The sequence below is a fragment of the Bombina bombina genome, chromosome 7 (assembly GCF_027579735.1).
Source record: "Bombina bombina isolate aBomBom1 chromosome 7, aBomBom1.pri, whole genome shotgun sequence".
Taxonomy (NCBI): Eukaryota; Metazoa; Chordata; class Amphibia; order Anura; family Bombinatoridae; genus Bombina; species Bombina bombina.
Window position 1 is genome coordinate 543,731,961 of NC_069505.1, and position 19,301 is coordinate 543,751,261.

At 38.3% G+C, this 19,301-nt stretch overlaps 1 protein-coding gene across 3 annotated transcripts in view; it reads left to right on the forward strand.

Annotated features, from left to right (window-relative positions):
* The window catches only part of LOC128666985 (uncharacterized), a 59,542-nt gene that overhangs the window by 30,662 nt on the left and 9,579 nt on the right, over positions 1–19,301 (forward strand). For all 3 annotated transcript variants that reach the window (XM_053721833.1, XM_053721831.1, XM_053721832.1), the window contains exons 5-6: positions 171–566; positions 15,846–15,998. In XM_053721833.1, the coding sequence (XP_053577808.1) occupies positions 171–566; positions 15,846–15,998 (549 nt within the window). The remainder of the gene's footprint in view (positions 1–170; positions 567–15,845; positions 15,999–19,301) is intronic.

Consider the following 19,301-nt stretch of genomic DNA (forward strand, 5'->3'; position numbering starts at 1 on the left):
AAAGCCAATTTTTTACTCGTCCACTGCAATTTCTTATTTGTGCAGGACTTGATACAGAATTCTGAATGAACACTGACCTCCTATGAACTTTTGTTGTAATTTCTCGGGCTTAGTGACCCCTTTAACTTTACTATCCAACTTTTATTTGTTTCTTTTTTTCTTTTATATAGCAAAAGATCGTAAGATGCCGGCTAGAAAATATTCTGAAGTAACCAGGTGGAAGGAAAGAGAAAGAGCAGAGAGATATACTGCAGAGGAAAAAGAGCTACTGGTCAGGGAAGTGTTGGCGAGGGAAGACGTTTTATGGAACAAGAACCCTTCTTCTAGAGAGAGGACCAAGGCGTGGCAAGAGATCACAGCAGCGGTTTGCCGAATGGGGCGCACTCGACCTGTCTCATCCGTAAAGCACAGATTTCTGGACTGTCGGTTGGAAGTGAAGAGAAAGCTAGAGAAGGCAGCAAATGGAAAAGAGGTGACATTTTTCTCCTGGGAGGAACCACTAAAGGGTCACTTGGCCAGGACTATGGCTGCTGATGCCGAAGAGCCTTCAGTACCACAGCCTGAGGGTAAATCAGTGGTTAGATGGTCACAACATTCATTCATCCTCGGTCTTTTCATTCTGTGTCTGATATTCTGTCTCTCACTTTCTGCATGTCTGGCTCATCTTAAAAGATAAAAAGGTGCCAAATTGATTGGTCAGATTGCGGCTAAATTAGAACTTTGTTTTTTATTCACAGGACTAGTAAGCAGATTTTATTTGTTTTTAAAAACTGTTGAGTACTACTAGAAAGTATAGCTATAGTTCCCAACCTATAGTTGTAGGCTTGGGGCCTACAAGATATGTCATTTAAAGGGACAGTTTACCCAAAAACTTTCTCTTCTTTAATTTATTCCCAATTATCCATTTTACCTGCTGGATTGTATTAAATTGTTTACAAATAGCTCCTTAGCCTTTATATTGGCATTTGAAATAGCTGATTTACCCTGTACTATTCCTACCTATACTGAAGTTTTTATACCTAGGTATAGGCTATTGAGAAACTATGTAAAGAAATTACACTCACAGTGGGAGGTGGAAGAGATGAAGCTCTAAAATGTTCATATTTAATTGTTCTATCTAAGTATTGTACAGAGACAGAGATAAGAAAGGGAAGCATTTGAATGATAAGATACCAAGATCTGATCTGTCAGCAAGCCAAGCCTATTTTGATGGGCTGTGGTTTCAAAGAGCAAATTCAGCTATTTATTTTGCAAAAAGAAGCATAAATGAGCAATTTCTCATACGTTTTATACTACAATAGTCTGCATATTTAACCTCATTGCAGGGGTTATTATACAGATGAGTGTACAGCTGGTTAGCAAACAAGAAGCAATCATACAGGTGTATGCTCTAATCATTGGTTGTTCCCTCATCTGGGACAGAAGGGGTACTCCAAGAGTACAGCTTTGAGTATGAAGAAAGCATAGAAGCAAGTGGAGCGTAATCTGCTCCATTGATGACCGTTGGAGTGTAGCAATTTAACAAATACATTTAGAAATTCTAATAGATGGAATTAGGATTTAGGTTTTAAGGTAGCACATAGCATATGGCTTAAAGGGACGGTAAAGTCAAAATTAAAGGGACATGAAACCAACATTCTCTTGGTATCCTTGTTGAAGTTGCTGCAATGCACTACTGGCAACTTACTGAACACATTGGGTGAGCCAATGACAAGATGCATATATGTGCAGCCACCAATCGACTGCTATCTCCCAGTAGCGCATTGCTGCTAGGTATGATTTTCAACAAATGATACCAAGAGAACAAGGCACATTTGAAGTCAATTGGAGAGTTATTTAAAATTGCATGCTCTATCTGAATCTTGGAAGTTTAATTTTGACTTGGTGTCCCTTAAAACATTCAAGAATTAGTGTATTCAATTTTTTTATTTATTTTTTTATAGTTTTTATTAAGGTTCAAATCAAGGCATACAAGTATTGAGTGTCAATAGATTATATACAGTAAAGGAAAGCATAGTTTCCGGGCTTACAAACAGTAGAAGTCAAGGAAAATGTGCACTACATGTCTATATGACAAAGTAAATATTTTAGTAAACATATTATTTGCCAAGTTAACATGAAACCTGCTTAATGAGCTATGAGACCACTCTTGGACCACCTTTTGACTTATATGATATGACTATAGCAGGAGATGCAAAGCAAAAGAGGACTACTTTTGGGTCCCACCAGATAAACCTTGTTTTATTGGGGGGGGGGGGGTTAACCTATATCAATATAAGGTCATTTTTGGACCTTCAAATGCTATCAGAACAAATATAACAATGAGTGTATATAACCAAGATCACCATCCATTATAATGATATGGTAACAAAACATATCTGCATTCATTTTCAGCTGTAGGTTGAGAGACAACTAGTAGTGTGACATGGAGTGAAGTGGAGTAATAAAGGTAAGGCGTGTATGCTAGAGTCTCTTTGGGACCCCTAGACGAGATATGTAAAGGGATAAGTGAAGCGTCACTCTATGTCAGAATAATGAAAATGGAGACTGCCTATCAATCTGTGTGCTTAGTTTCTGTTATGTTAAATCACAATGTGGTGAACTGAGCCAGACCACTCGCTTTAGAGACTTAGCTACTATAGAGCACGAGGTGAGGGAATGTGAGAAGGAGCGTGTTAGGAAGTAGGTTATTTCTCTGCCTGAAATAATAATAATCTGGGATATCTTCTAGTACAGGATTGGAGTGTCAGCACATTAGGATTATATGCTCAATCATCTGCCTGATCTGCCTTTGGGACTACACCTACGTTAATTGCTTGCAACATATAGGTTATATAACTGAGCCGCCTATGTCTTGGAGGGCTGCTAGTATACAAAATTAATCCTGTGTGTATGATGGGGTATCCAAGAAATCAAAAAATCAAAATAAAGATGGTAATCAAAAATATATGATAAAAATTGGAGAAAAGTGAAAAAAGTGAATAAAAAATCCAATAATTGCAGTACCTGTGAAAACAAAAATCACACAGTGCAATAATGCTAATATAAATATAAGCTTAATTGAAAATAGGCTCACCCTATTTGTAAACTTGAGCAGTGACTACTTATTACATGTACATCAACGCGTTTCGGCCCCAAAACTGGGCCTTTCTCAAAATCTTTTGATGTGATTTTTTGTTTTCACAGGTACTGCAATTATTGGATCCTATTGGATTTTTTTATTCACTTTTTTCACTTGATTCACTTTTCTCCAATTTTTATCATATATTTTGATTACCATCTTTATTTTGATTTCTTGGATACCCCATCATACACACCGGATAAATTGGATTCACAAGGGCACTGGATTTGTTACACAGGACATTTGTTAAGAATATCATTACTTATTAAGATTTTTTTATCATTTGGGACTTTTAATACACATTTTTTTTGTGTTTATATGTTTTGGTATTCCCCTCTCTCCTGAGGGGTACTTACTCTATTGTTTTTAACTATTTTTTTAATTGTTTTCAATCGAATTGCTATATGTACATAGGGTACCCTAGTTTATTTGAATGTAATAAATGTATTTTAATATTATTCTGTTATTCTGATACTTTAGCCTATAGCTGGTGCTCCCTCTTTCTATAATAATATCCATTTGTTTTAGTTTTTAGGGGTCTCACTTTGGGAGCTTGGATGTTGGCGCCGTATATGCACTTTTAAACACTATAGTATACAAAATTGTCTATTGGTTATTTGTATATTCCCAATCTTTTATGTTGCCCAGTGCACCCCACTGTCTTGGCCGCTGACAGTGAGGCAGCATAATGACAAAACCTTAAAGATATTGTCAGTAATAAGGGCGTATTAGGCTAGAAAAAGTGTTTAGGGTGTTAGACATGGACAGATAAGTATAATATCATCATACCCCGGATACCGTTGGGTAACTGTAATAAAAGATAGGAGGAACCACATCTAAAATGCTAGTATATCGTATGGTTTGGCATCTCAACTCAGTTTGCTTATATAGTTCTCAATGGGTACTCGGTAGCTATTTAAACGCTTTGTATATTACATATAATGCTCTAAGTGCTATTTGGATGTCTAGAAATGTATAGCACTAGTTGGGTCACCTATACAGAAAGATTTAACAGAAAGATAAAGTAGTAATGTAAGCCTAGAGAATGGAATGTTTTCTGATTTACGGTAGTTCATAGGCAAAAACAGTTCAGTGAAACTTGTTTAACTTGTCACATAGATTCTAACTAACTCTCCTGAATATGCCAGCTCACTTATGATAGGGTATAAAACTGTTGATATATGGATATGCACTTAAAGGGACAGTCGAGACCAGAATTTTTGTTGTTTTAAAAGATAGATAATCCCTTAAAGGGACAGTCAAGTCCAAAAAAAACTTTCATGATTAAAATAGGGCATGTAATTTTAAACAACTTTACAATTTATTTTTATCACCAATTTGCTTTGTTCTCTTGGTATTCTTAGTTGAAAGCTAAACCTAGGAGGTTCATATGCTAATTTCTTAGACCTTGAAGGCCGCCTCGAATCTAAATGCATTTTGATTGTTTTTCACCACTAGAGGGCATTAGTTCATGTGTTTTCATATAAATAACATTGAGCTCATGCACGTGAATTTACCATGGAGTCTGATTGGCTAAAATGCAAGTCTGTCAAAAAACTGAAATAAGGGGGCAGTTTGCTGAGGTTTAGATACAAGGTAATTACATAGGTAAAACGTGTATAATTATAACTGTTTTGGTTATGCAAAACTGGGGAATTGGTAATTAAGGCATTATCTATCTTTTAAAACAACAACAATTCTGGTATTTACTGTCCCTTTAATTACCCATTTCCCAGTTTTGCATAACCAACACCGTTATAATAATACACATTTTACCTCTGCGATTACCTTGTATCTAAGCATCTGCAGACTGCCCCCTTATTTCAGTTCTTTTGACAGACTTGCATTTTAGCCAATCAGTGCTCACTCCTCGGTAAATTCACGTGCATGAGCTCAATGTTACCTATATAAAACACATGAACTAACGCCCTCTAGTGGTCTAAATGCATTCAGCTTAGAGGCGGCCTTCAAGGTCTAAGGTTTAGCTTTCAACTAAGAATATCAAGTGAACAAAGCAAAATTGGTGCTAAAAGTAAATTGGAAAGTTGTTTAAAATTACATGCCCTATTTGAATCATGAAATTTTGTTTGGGACTTGACTGTCCCTTTAACTATCAGTATAAGTACCTGACAATCTGAATTATCCAAATAAGCCTAAGCCTTGGTGTACAGTCTCTTAAGCTATAGAGGCAGTGCAGCTTAAAACATTTCAGTTTCACAGCAAATATTACTGAAACATTTAACATTTACTTCTTATATCCCTGACCTTGAAAAATAGGGAAACAGTATAAAAACTAGAGGGTTAGACATAAGGTAGGAATATATATTTAGATTCTAGCTATTTCTCCTGAATGCGTCTTCTCACTTATAATAGGGTACTACTCAGCTAATATATGGATACGCACTTACATCTCGGTATTAATAACTGATAATCTGAATGATCCAAATGAGCATACGTGTCTAGCTGCCCATCATATAGAATTATTACAGTTTAAGACCTCTAGGGATCATAACAAATATAATTAAAACAGTTAACATGAACGTCTTATACCCCTGACATTGAAAAGTATGGAATCAGTATAAAAACTAGAAGGTTAGGCATGGGATAGAAATTAATATTTTAAGTAGACGTCTCTAAGAACCCTAGGCTTAATAATTCTTAAGGCTGTTAAAGCTAAACCATATAAAAGTGTGTCTCTATTTTAACATAGCAACTTGCCAAATTTTCTCTCAGTTTCCTATCTTGTAAGGGGAGTCTTAGTCCTGGATCTTATCTTTAACCAACTCCGAGTCTCAAGGCCCATGGGGTCCTAAATAGGGCATAAAGTTCCAGGTGGTAATGCTGCCATATCCATTTGTTAGTCTCTAAATGCCACCAATTGTTTATATGCCTCTGGTTCTTGTAAAGGTCTTTGCCGGTATCTGGAGTCGGTAGTGGATAGCTATTGCCTGCCGCGCCAGTAGGATTGAGGAAAGACAGATTTGTAGATCTAGCGTAGGCCCCGTTCTGTACCTTTATAGTTGGCCGCTGCGGCAGCATGGGTGTCAAGTACAGGGATAGTGACCATTCTCGTAATATACGGGTCTTCCTGTCATTGCTCCAAACTAGTTTGGCCCTCCTTCCATGTGCGGTCCACAAAGCTCTCTAGGCCAGAGCGGCAGTACAGTTCTGTATCAATCAGGCCAGTCATATATGGCATGACGCTACTACCACTGTCCCCGGTAGGCTTGTCCTTCATTGCAGGGAAGTAAATTTCTATGCATTGTGTATTGAGTAGTAGGCTACTTAACTCTGCCATTAAATTCGAGTAGTGGTTTTCTATGAGCTGCATCATCTCTTCTTCCCATTTAATTAAAGCCTCCATATTTAGGGAAGGTTGTAGGTTGTCCCTCCACGGTAACACTTATGTTTCTTGTGCCTGATGTAGCGGTAGGTGGATGATGAAGTGCAGTCTACTTCGGGCTGCTTACCCCGATTCACGTTGGGGGGGTGCTGAATCCCTGTAGAATGGCTGCTGCCCAGGTTTCAACGGTCTATATCTGAGCCTAACGCATATAGACTCAACAACATTTTTAATCATTTCGGTACAATGTGTCTCACATTATTCCAGGATGAGACTGGTAGCTATGGATGTTGCAGAATAGCAGCAATAATCTGCAGATTAGGTGCATCACATTAGGAGCTACAGATACTGCGCCTAGACCCCCCCCCCAGTGTATACCATTTTAAACCGCTTCCCAATTTACTTCTGTTCTCTACTTTGCTTCATTCTTTTGGTATCCTTTGTTTGGAAACTGCATTTGTTTACAAAATGAATGCTGAAAATGGCAACAGGCTGCAACATACACCTATTTTCAGTTTAAAATTTATTAGTATAAAAGTGCAGCACCAAATATCTGTGTAAACGCAAAACGAATAATTGCCCATGCATAGAGTTTATCTCAAAATCTGCAGTGCTCTAATAGAAACATATATGTATGAAAAACTAGAAGCAAATGCAAGGAAAGGTACGCTGAAAACTGTGTTTGTTATTATATATATATATATATATATATATATATATATATATATATATATATATATATATATATATATATATATAATATATATATATATAATATATATATACATATACATACATACATACATACATACATACATACATACATACATACATACTAGCTTACAAGTGGCGTGGTATATTGTGTTTTCGCTATCGTGAAAACTCCGCTAGAGTTGAGCTTTTTACGCTAGTCGACTCGAGTTGCTCTGGTTTTACAAGTTAAAAAAACCTTACTTTGCGCAATTGGTAACCCTACTAGTGCACAAATCTGAACTTACAATATCGCATTGCTCTTTCACATATTCCCCCATAGAAGTCAATGGAGAAAAAAAAATACCAGACTCTGGCACAAACACTATAGGATTTTTGCAATTACACTAACCCGACATTAAATGAATGTTAAAGTGCTTTGGCAGCATTTTTTTTCTTCTCTCTAACACTTGAGGTCTCATATCTTTGAGCCCTTTTAACTTTTTTTGTGCAATATTTATTTTTAATAATTTTTATTAGATGGTGTTATGAGTGTAACTGTACTTTGTAATGCATTTTTGATTTTTTTTTTGTGCAACTTTTTAGTTTTGGAGAACAGTTAACCACAGCTCTGAGATTGGGTAAGGATTGAAGCGTAAATTGCTTTTCTCCAACATTGGTGTGTCCGGTCCACGGCGTCATCCATTACTTGTGGGATATTCTCCTCCCCTACAGGGAAAGGCAAGGAGAGCACACAGCAAGAGCTGTCCATATAGCTCCCCCTCTGGCTCCGCCCCCCAGTCATTCTCCTTGCCGCTCTGAACAAGTAGTATCTATGTATGGAAGCCTGTGGTGAAAATTTGGTAAAGATTGGATAATTCCTTCATAGTTTTTCTCAGGGATAGTTAAGTCACAACAAAGGCTGTGGCTGGGACTGTAGTGGGGTTAAAATTGCAAACGGCTCCGGTTTCCACATTTTAAGGGCTAACAGCTTGAAAATTGGGGTGCAATACTTTGAATGCATTAAAAAAAAAAAAATTGTTTATTTAAGTTTTTATTTAAAGTTTGAAGTGGATTTCACACTTTTATTATTTGGGGAACGTTTTTTATCACCAGGCACTAGTTAAGACACCTTCCCAGTCGTAGGATCACTCCTGCCACCTATCTGCAATCCACATCCCAGGAATAGACAACTGGGAGGCGGATTATCTGAGTCGTCAGATTTTCTATCCGGGGGAGTGGGAACTCCACCCAGAGTTGTTTGCCCAGTTGACTCAATTATGGGGCATTCCAGACATGGATCTGATGGCGTCTCGTCAGAACTTCAAGGTTCCTTGCTACGGGTCCAGATCCAGGGATCCCAAGGCCGCTCTAGTGGATGCATTAGTGGCGCCTTGGTCGTTCAACCTAGCTTATGCGTTTCCACCGTTCCCTCTCCTTCCCAGGCTTGTAACCAGGATCAAACAGGAGAAGGCCTCGGTGATTCTGATAGCTCCTGCGTGGCCGCGCAGGACTTGGTATGCAGACCTGGTGAATATGTCATCGGCTCCACCATGGAAGCTACCTTTGAGACAGGATCTTCTAGTACAAGGTCCATTCGAACATCCAAATCTAATTTCTCTGCAGCTGCTTGGAAATTGAACGTTTGATTTTATCCAAGCGTGGGTTTTCAGATTCAGTGACAGATACTCTGGTCCAAGCCAGAAAACCTGTGACTAGAAAGATTTACCATAAAATATGGAAAATATATATCTGTTGGTGTGAATCCAAGGGATTCTCCTGGAGTAAGATTAAAATTCCTAAGATTCTCTCCTTTCTCCAAGAAGGTTTGGATAAGGGATTGTCAGCGAGTTCTCTAAAAGGACAGATTTCTGCTTTATCTGTCTTGTTATACAAACGACTGGCAGCTGTGCCAGAGGTACATGCTTTTGTACAGGCTTTGGTCAGAATCAAACCTGTTTACAGACCCTTGACTCCTTCTTGGAGTCTAAATTTAGTTCTTTCAGTTCTTCAGGGGGTTCCGTTTGAACCCTTACATTCCATAGATATCAAGTTGCTATCTATCTTCCGTTTTTGGTTGCTATTTCTTCTGCTAGAAGAGTTTCTGAATTATCTGCTTTGCAGTGTGATCCACCCTATCTGGTGTTCCATTCAGATAAGGTTATTTTGCGTACCAAGCCTGGTTTTCTTCCAAAAGTTGTTTCCAACAAGAATATTAACCAGGAAATAGTTGTTCCTTCTCTGTGCCCGAATACCAGTTTCAAAGATGGAACGTTTGTTACACAATTTAGATGTAGTCCGTGCTTTAAAGTTCTATTTAGAAGCAACAAAGAATTTTAGACAAACCTCATCCTTGTTTGTCGTTTACTCTGGTAAGAGGAGAGGACAAAGAGCTACTGCTACCTCTCCTTCTTTCTGGCTGAAAAGCATTATCCGATTGGTTTATGAGACTGCCGGACGGCAGCCTCCTGAACGAATCACATCTCACTCCACTAGGGCTGTGGCTTCCACATGGGCCTTCAAGAACGAGGCTTCTGTTAATCAGATATGTAAGGCAGCGACTTGGTCTTCTCTGCACACTTTTGCCAAATTTTACAAATTTTATATTTTTGCTTCTTCGGAGGCTGTTTTTGGGAGAAAGGTTTTGCAAGCCGTGGTGCCTTCCGTTTAGGTAACCTGATTTGCTCCCTCCCTTCATCCGTGTCCTAAAGCTTTGGTATTGGTTCCCACAAGTAATGGATGACGCCGTGGACCGGACACACCAATGTTGGAGAAAACAGAATTTATGCTTACCTGATAAATTACTTTCTCCAACGGTGTGTCCGGTCCACGGCCCGCCCTGGTTTTTTAATCAGGTTTGGAAAAAAAAATTCTTTTTCTTATACACTACAGTCACCACGGCACCCTATAGTTTCTCCTTTTTCTCCTAACCGTCGGTCGAATGACTGGGGGGCGGAGCCAGAGGGGGAGCTATATGGACAGCTCTTGCTGTGTGCTCTCCTTGCCTTTCCCTGTAGGGGAGGAGAATATCCCACAAGTAATGGATGACGCCGTGGACCGGACACACCGTTGGAGAAAGTAATTTATCAGGTAAGCATAAATTCTGTTTTCTTTCATGTAATTAGCAAGAGTCCATGAGCTAGTGACGTATGGGATATACATTCCTACCAGGAGGGGCAAAGTTTCCCAAACCTTAAAATGCCTATAAATACACCCCTCACCGCACCCACAAATCAGTTTTACAAACAGTTTGTGCTAGATTCTACATTGATATGCGCTCCGGAGCAGGTTGGAGCCCGGTTTTCCTCTCAGCGTGCAGTGAATGTCAGAGGGATGTGAGGAGAGTATTGCCTATTTGAATGCAATGATCTCCTTCTACGGGGTCTATTTCATAGGTTCTCTGTTATCGGTCGTAGAGATTCATCTCTTACCTCCCTTTTCAGATCGACGATATACTCTTATATATATATATATATATACCATTACCTCTGCTGATTTTCGTTTCAGTACTGGTTTGGCTTTCTACAACATGTAGATGAGTGTCCTGGGGTAAGTAAGTCTTATTTTCTGTGACACTCTAAGCTATGGTTGGGCACTTTTTTATAAAGTTCTAAATATATGTATTCAAACATTTATTTGCCTTGACTCAGGATGTTCAACATTCCTTATTTTCAGACAGTCAGTTTCATATTTGGGATAATGCATTTGAATCAATCATTTTTTCTTACCTTAAAAAATTTGACTTTTTCCCTGTGGGCTGTTAGGCTCGCGGGGGCTGAAAATTCTTCATTTTATTCCGTCATTCTTGGCGCAGACTTTTTTTGGCACAAAAATTTTTTCTGTTTCCGGCGTCATACGTGTCGCCGGAAGTTGCGTCATTTTTGACGTTCTTTTGCGTCAAAAGTGTCGGCGTTCCGGATGTGGCGTTATTTTTGGCGCCAAAAGCATTTAGGCGCCAAATAATGTGGGCGTCTTATTTGGCGCTAAAAAAAATATTCCGTCAACATCTAATACTCAGAGTGTACCTGATAACATAACAGATTTTGTTTCTAAATCCATTAAGAAGGCTATGTCTGTTATTTCTCCTTCTAGTATACATAAAAGTCTTTTAAAACTTCTCTTTTTTCAGATGAATTTTTAAATGAACATCATCATTCTGATACTGATAATGGTTCTTCTGGTTCAGAGGTTTCTGTCTCAGAGGTTGATGCTGATAAATCTTTGTATTTGTTCAAGATGGAATTTATTCGTTCTTTATTTAAAGAAGTATTAATTGCATTAGAAATAGAGGATTCTGGTCCTCTTGATACTAAAACTAAACGTTTAAATAAGGTTTTTAAATCTCCTGTAGTTATTCCAGAAGTGTTTCCTGTCCCTGATGCTATTTCTGAAGTAATTTCCAGGGAATGGAATAATTTGGGTAATTCATTTACTCCTTTTAAAACGTTTTAAGCAATTATATCCTGTGCCATCTGACCGATTAGAGTTTGGGACAAAATCCCTAAGGTTAATGGGGCTGTCTCTACTCCTGCTATATTTTTAGCGGATGTTGCTGCAGCTTCAACTTTTTGGTTAGAAGCTTTAGCGCAACAAGTAACAGATCATAATTCTCATAGCATTATTATTCTTCTATAACATGCTAATTATTTTATTTGTGATGCCATCTTTGATATCATTAGAGTTGATGTCAGGTATATGTCTCTAACTATTTTAGCTAGAAGAGCTTTATGGCTTAAAACTTGGAATGCTGATATGTCTTCTAAGTCAACTTTGCTATCCCTTTCTTTCCAGGGTAATAAATTATTCGGTTCTCAGTTGGATTCTTTTATCTCAACTGTTACTGGAAGGAAGGGAACTTTTTTACCACAGGATAAAAAATCTAAGGTAAATTTAGGTCTAATAATCGTTTTCGTTCCTTTCATCACAACAAGGAACAAAAGCCTGATCCTTCATCCTCAGGAGCGGTATCAGTTTGGAAACCATCTTCACTTTGGAATATATCCAAGCCTTATAGAAACCCAAAGCCAGCTCCTAAGTCCCCATGAAGGTGCGGCCCTCATTCCAGCTCAGCTGGTATGGGGCAGTTTACGTTTTTTTCAAAGAAATTTGGATCAATTCCGTTCACAATCTCTGGTTTCAGAACATTGTTTCAGAAGGGTACAGAATTGGCTTCAAGTTAAGGCCTCCTGCAAAGAGATTTTTTTCTTTCCCGTGTCCCAGTAAACCCAGCAAAGGCTCAAGCATTTCTGAAATGTGTTTCAGATCTAGAGTTGGCTGGAGTAATTATGCCAGTTCCAGTTCTGGAACAGGGGCTGGGGTTTTATTCTATCTCTTCATTGTACCATAGAAGGTCAATTCCTTCAGACCAGTTCCGGATCTATCAATATTGAATCGTTATGTAAGGATACCAACATTCAAGATGGTAACTGTAAGGACTATCCTGCCTTTTGTTCAGCAAGGGCATTATATGTCTACAATAGATTTACAGGATGCATATCTGCATATTCCGATTCATCCAGATCACTTTTAGTTTCTGAGATTCTCTTTTCTAGACAAGCATTACCAGTTTTGTGGCTCTACCGTTTGGCCTAGCATCAGCTCCAAGAATTTTTACAAAGGTTCTCGGTGCCCTTCTGTCTGTAATCAGAGAACAGGGTATTGGTATTTCCTTATTTGGACGATATCTTGGTACTTGCTCAGTCTTCACAATTAGCAGAATCTCATACGAATCGACTTGTGTTGTTTCTTCAAGATCATGGTTGGAGGATCAATTTACCAAAAAGTTCATTGATTCCTCAGACAAGGGTAACCTTTTTAGGTTTCCAGATAGATTCAGTGTCTATGACTCTGTCTTTGTCAGACAAGAGAAGTCTAACATTGATATCAGCTTGTCAAAACCTTCAGTCACAATCATTCCCTTTGGTAGCCTTATGCATGGAAATTTTAGGTCTTATGACTGCTGCATCGGACGCGATCTCCTTTGCTCATTTTCACATGCGACCTCTTCAGCTCTGTATGCTGAACCAATGGTGCAGGGATTACACAAAGATATCTCAATTAATATCTTTAAAACCGATTGTACGACACTCTCTGACGTGGTGGACAGATCACCATCGTTTAGTTCAGGGGGCTTCTTTTGTTCTTCCGACCTGGACTGTAATTTCAACAGATGCAAGTCTTACAGGTTGGGGAGCTGTGTGGGGGTCTCTGACGGCACAAGGGGTTTGGGAATCTCAGGAGGTGAGATTACCGATCAATATTTTGGAACTCCGTGCAATTTTCAGAGCTCTTCAGTCTTGGCCTCTTCTGAAGAGAGAGTCGTTCATTTGTTTTCAGACAGACAATGTCACAACTGTGGCATACATCAATCATCAAGGAGGGACTCACAGTCCTCTGGCTATGAAAGAAGTATCTCGAATTCTGGTTTGGGCGGAATCCAGCTCCTGTCTAATCTCTGCGGTTCATTTCCCAGGTATAGACAATTGGGAAGCGGATTATCTCAGTCGTCAAACGTTGTATCCGGGCGAATGGTCTCTTCACCCAGAGGCATTTCTTCAGATTGTTCAAATGTGGGAACTTCCAGAATTAGATCTGATGGCTTCTCATCTAAACAAGAAACTTCCCAAGTATCTGTTCAGATCCCAGGATCCTCAGGCGGAGGCAGTGAATGCATTATCACTTCCTTGGAAGTATCATCCTGCCTATATCTCTCCGCCTCTAGTTCTTCTTCCAAGAGTAATCTCCAAGATTCTGAAGGAATGCTCGTTTGTTCTGCTGGTAGCTCAAGCATGGACGGATCTTTTTCGGATGGCCTCTTGCCAACCGTGGGCTCTTCCGTTAAGACCAGACCTTCTGTCGCAAGGTCCTTTTTTCCATCAGGATCTCAAATCTTTAAATTTAAGGGTATGGAGATTGAACGCTTGATTCTTGGTCAAAGAGGTTTCTCTGACTCTGTGATTAATACTATGTTACAGGCTCGTAAATCTGTATCTAGAGAGATATATTATAGAGTCTGGAAGACTTATATTTCTTGGTGTCTTCTCATCATTTTTCCTGGCATTCTTTTAGAATTCCGAGAATTTTTACAGTTTCTTCAGGATGGTTTAGATAAAGGTTTGTCCGCAAGTTCCTTGACAGGACAAATCTCTGCCCTTTCTGTTCTTTTTCACAGAAAGATTGCTAATCTTCCTGATATTCATTGTTTTGTACAAGACTTGGTTCGTATAAAACCTGTCATTCAGTCAATTTCTCCTCCTTGGAGTTTGAATTTGGTTCTGGGGGCTCTTCTAGCTCCTCCTTTTGAACCCATGCATTCATTGGACATTAAACTTCTTTCTTGGAAAGTTTTGTTTCTTTTGGCCATCTCTTCTGCCAGAAGAGTCTCTGAATTATCTGCTCTTTCTTGTGAGTCTCCTTTTCTGATTTTTCATCAGGATAAGGCGGTGTTGCGAACTTCTTTTGAATTTTTACCTAAGGTTGTGTATTCTAACAACATTAGTAGAGAAATTGTGGTTCCTTCATTATGTCCTAATCCTAAGAATTCTAAGGAGAAATCATTGCATTCTTTGGATGTTGTTAGAGCTTTGAAATATTATGTTGAAGCTACTAAGTCTTTCCGAAAGACTTCTAGTCTATTTTTCATCTTTTCTGGTTCTAGAAATGGCCAGAAAGCTTCTGCCATTTCTTTGGCATCTTGGTTGAAATCTTTAATTCATCATGCCTATGTCGAGTCGGGTAAAACTCCGCCTCAAAGGATTACAGCTCATTCTACTAGGTCAGTTTTTATTTCCTGGGCGTTTAGGAATGAAGCTTCGGTTGTTCAGATTTGCAAAGCAGCAACTTGGTTCCTCTTTGCATACTTTTACTAAATTCTACCATTTTGATGTGTTTTCTTCTTCTGAAGCAGTTTTTGGTAGAAAAGTACTTCAGGCAGCGGTTTCAGTTTGAATCTTCTGCTTATGTTTTCTTTAAACTTTATTTTGGGTGTGGATTATTTTCAGCAGGAATTGGCTGTCTTTATTTTATCCCTCCCTCTCTAGTGACTCTTGCGTGGAAAGATCAACATCTTGGGTAGTCATTATCCCATACGTCACTAGCTCATGGACTCTTGCTAATTACATGAAAGAAAACATAATTTATGTAAGAACTTACCTGATAAATTCATTTCTTTCATATTAGCAAGAGTCCATGAGGCCCACCCTTTTTTGTGGTGGTTATGATTTTTTTTGTATAAAGCACAATTATTCCAATTCCTTATTTTTTATGCTTTCGCACTTTTTTCTTATCACCCCACTTCTTGGCTATTCGTTAAACTGATTTGTGGGTGTGGTGAGGGGTGTATTTATAGGCATTTTAAGGTTTGGGAAACTTTGCCCCTCCTGGTAGGAATGTATATCCCATACGTCACTAGCTCATGGACTCTTGCTAATATGAAAGAAATGAATTTATCAGGTAAGTTCTTACATAAATTATGTTTTTCGCTCAACTTTGAATATACATGCAATTTTTTATGATTCGCAAAAACATCGCTTGTGCAAAAACGTGTGCGCCTCACTTGTAATCTAGCCTTAAATGTTTATTTAGATTTGTTATAAATTGTATATTGAACCCATAAAACTAATGGGTATTGCTAAAGAGTGACGTAATATCAGTCTGTTGATACGAAAATAAACACTGTACTAATCCCAACAGCTACAGCAACTACACGTCCTGCCGAACGGGATTACGTCACCAAAAGAATAAACTTGTATTTCACTGCAACTAAACCACGTAGCCTTCCCAGGCAGCAGTTGGCCCAGGTGGTAGTGATGGACACTGGAGGGTATTCCCCTCAGCCTTCTGAAGGTGAGTAAAGATTGGATTGTATTAGATACTTATATATCTCTTACATAAATATTAGAAATTAAGGAACATTTAACACCTTGTAATTGCATATCGGCCATGTCTAAATGTTTTTTTAAAAAAAATTCACTTCTCGTTTGCTGCAACTGTTTTGTGATAGCCAAACTCCACCCAACACTAGCCTTATCTGGAGGAGCCGATTCGGGCTTGTGTCCGCAAACAACATGGCTAGCCAAGGTCATATTGGTAGTATAAAGTTCATTGTTTTGCAGACATTATCAGTTACAGCCAATTAGCGACATGTATGTAGCAGGGTAAGTCTTGAGAAGCCAGCAGGGTGCATTTACATTTTCAGAGCCATGTTGCATGAAAAGGGGGCAACATAAATGATGAAAGCATATTGCAAAGTTGTTTTATTACGCATAACTAAACATTCTATATAAAAATCTCAAGGTGTTTGCCGTCCCTTTGAGTTTGTTGAGCTGTTCAGTGGAGAACAAAAATTTACTTTTTCCTATCTCTTAATATTAAAAATGATTAACCAAAATAACATCAAACATTATTGTACCAGTCTTTATGAAACTTGACATGCAAATAGATTTTATTGTCTAGTAGGTGGGGGGGGGGGTTCTGAAGAAAGAGGAGTGATTGCTAAAAGAACGAGCTCAGTAGAAGCCAAAAGCTGACAGAATTACGATGAAATTCTCAGTAGAAGCTCGCAGGCATTGTAGGACTAGTGGTTCCAGATATTGGTCTGTATATTACTGTAGCCTGGAGGCTAGTGAGTACATACAGCAGTCCTGTATCATGTATACATGTGTGTATAAGTCAGGCTGTACACAAATACTAAAAACAAAACTCTATACACTACACTAATGAGGCTGCTGCTGTTAATAGGTGGCATTGGCCACTTCTAAAAGTCATAGGCCTAGATAACAAATGGAACACAAAAAAGCAATGAGTATGGTGTGCTGATAGCGCTTGTGTAAAATCCATACTGCTAGCACTTTTGTGCTCACATTAAGTCAGCGGTTAATATTTATCATGCAAACAGCAGTATAGCGCATGCTACGTCAGATAGCACAGGTGCGGTATTTGCTACACTTAATACATTTCTATGAGGTTCCACACCAACATTTAGTGTAGATAATACTTAAAGGGACACTCAAGTCAAAATTAAACTTTCATGATTCAGATACAGCAGCAATTTTAAACAACTTTCCAATTTACTTTCATTAGCACAGTGTACGCAGACTTTATATATATATATATTTTTTTTTACATGTTTTGAGTCACCAGCTCCTGCAATAATTCACACAATATATACCTATATGCATTTGTGATTGGCTGATGGCTGTCACATGATACAGGGGTAGTGGAAATAGACATAACTTTGAAATTTGTCAGAAAAAAATCTACTACTCATTTGAAGGTCAGACTAAGTGCTATTGCATTGTCTTGTTACCATGCATCAGTTGATTATGCAAATCTACTGTGTTTACTTGTCCTTTAAGTGTAAAGCAGCATGGGAACAAAAATTCCTCTCCAGTAGGGGAGTATTAGTCTTTTATTTGCTATACACCTTCTATATTTTGGAATAAATAATAGCAAGCAATAACACTTAAAGGAACAGTCTAGTCAAAATCAAACTTTCATGATTCAGATAGAGCATTCAATTTTAAGCAACTTTCTTTGTTTTCTTGGTATCTTTATTTAAAAAAGCAGGAATGTAAAGCTTACAAGTCGGCCCATTTTTGGTTCAGCACCTGGGCAGCGCTTTCTGATAGGTGTCTAAATGTAGCCACCAATTAGCATAATAAATGGATGATGATAATAGGAGTAAATAAGAAAGTTGCTTACAATTGCATGCTGTATTTGAACCATGAAAATGTAATTGTGACTAGACTATCCCTTTAATACCTGGCTTTCCCAAGCACTAAAAAAGAAAAATGTATTTCAGATTAACACTTAATACAAGGGTAATAAAGGGCACAGGTTTTATTTTTTAAAAATACTTTGGTTACACTTTTTAACGGACAACTACCCTACTACATTATTCATTTTGCAAGGCCCAGCTCAAAATACATTTTTCGGTTATTTTAACCCTTTCCTTACCATTTAAAAAAAAATGAATTTCCATTTTTATTTTATGTATTTTTTTGCCTCTGAAAAGGTCTCCTTAAGCCCCCCCCCCCCCCCCCAAATTCCTCTTCCAGGTGCGAATTTGTTTTGTAAAAATCACACCACAGACTTGTTCTTCAATCACAGCCCTCTCGATCTCACTGTTCAATACAATGTAAAGCAGCCAACAACATTACCAAGCACAGGAGCTCGCTATATTAAACCCACATTTTTTTGCTTTCATGATTCACATAGAGCATGCAATTTTAAACAACTTTCCAATTTACTTCTATTATCTAAATAGGCTCAGCAGTTGCCGATTGGTGGTTGCACATAGATGCCTCGTGTGATTGGCTCACCCATGTGCATTGCTATTTCTTCAACAAAGGATACCTAAAGAATGAAGCAAAATAGATGATATAAGTAAATTGGAATGTTGTTTTAAACTGTGTTCTCTTATCTGAATCATGAAAGAAATGTATTGGATTTCATGTCCCTTTAACCTTTTGCCACCGTTATGCCGTTGTATTCCGTCAAAATGGCGCTGGGCTTTAGCGCCTTTATGACGGAATACAACATCATAGCCAACGGCTGTCCTGAAACCAACTGCGCTTTCTGGATTTCATCGCAGTCTGGAGGGCGTTCCTAGCGTCATAGGGACGCCCCCCCAGACCCGATCCAATAATTGAAATCTCGCGATCGTGTAATTTCAATTTGTCTACATTGGAACGTTGTTCCGATGTAGACATTATAACCCTGGTATGCAAGGGTTAAAGGGGCACTAAACCCAATTTTTTTCTATCATGATTCAGATAGAACATGCAACTTTCTAATTGACTCCTATTTATCATTTTTTCTTTGTTCTCCTGCTATCTTTATTTGAAAAAAAAAAGGCATCTAAGCTAAGGAGCCAGCCAATTTTTGGTTCAGACCCTGGACAGCACTTGTTTATTGGTGGGTGCATTTAGCCACCAATCAACAAGCATAACCCAGGTTGTGAACCAAAAATGTGCCGGCTTCTAAACTTTACATTCTTGCTTTTCAAATAAAGATAGCAAGAGAATGAAGAAAAATGATAATAGGAGTAAATTAGAAAGTTGCTTAAAATTTCATGCTCTATCTGAATCATGAAAGAAAAAAATCGGGTTCAGTGTCCCTTTAATGTAAGTTTTTGGATTCTATTTT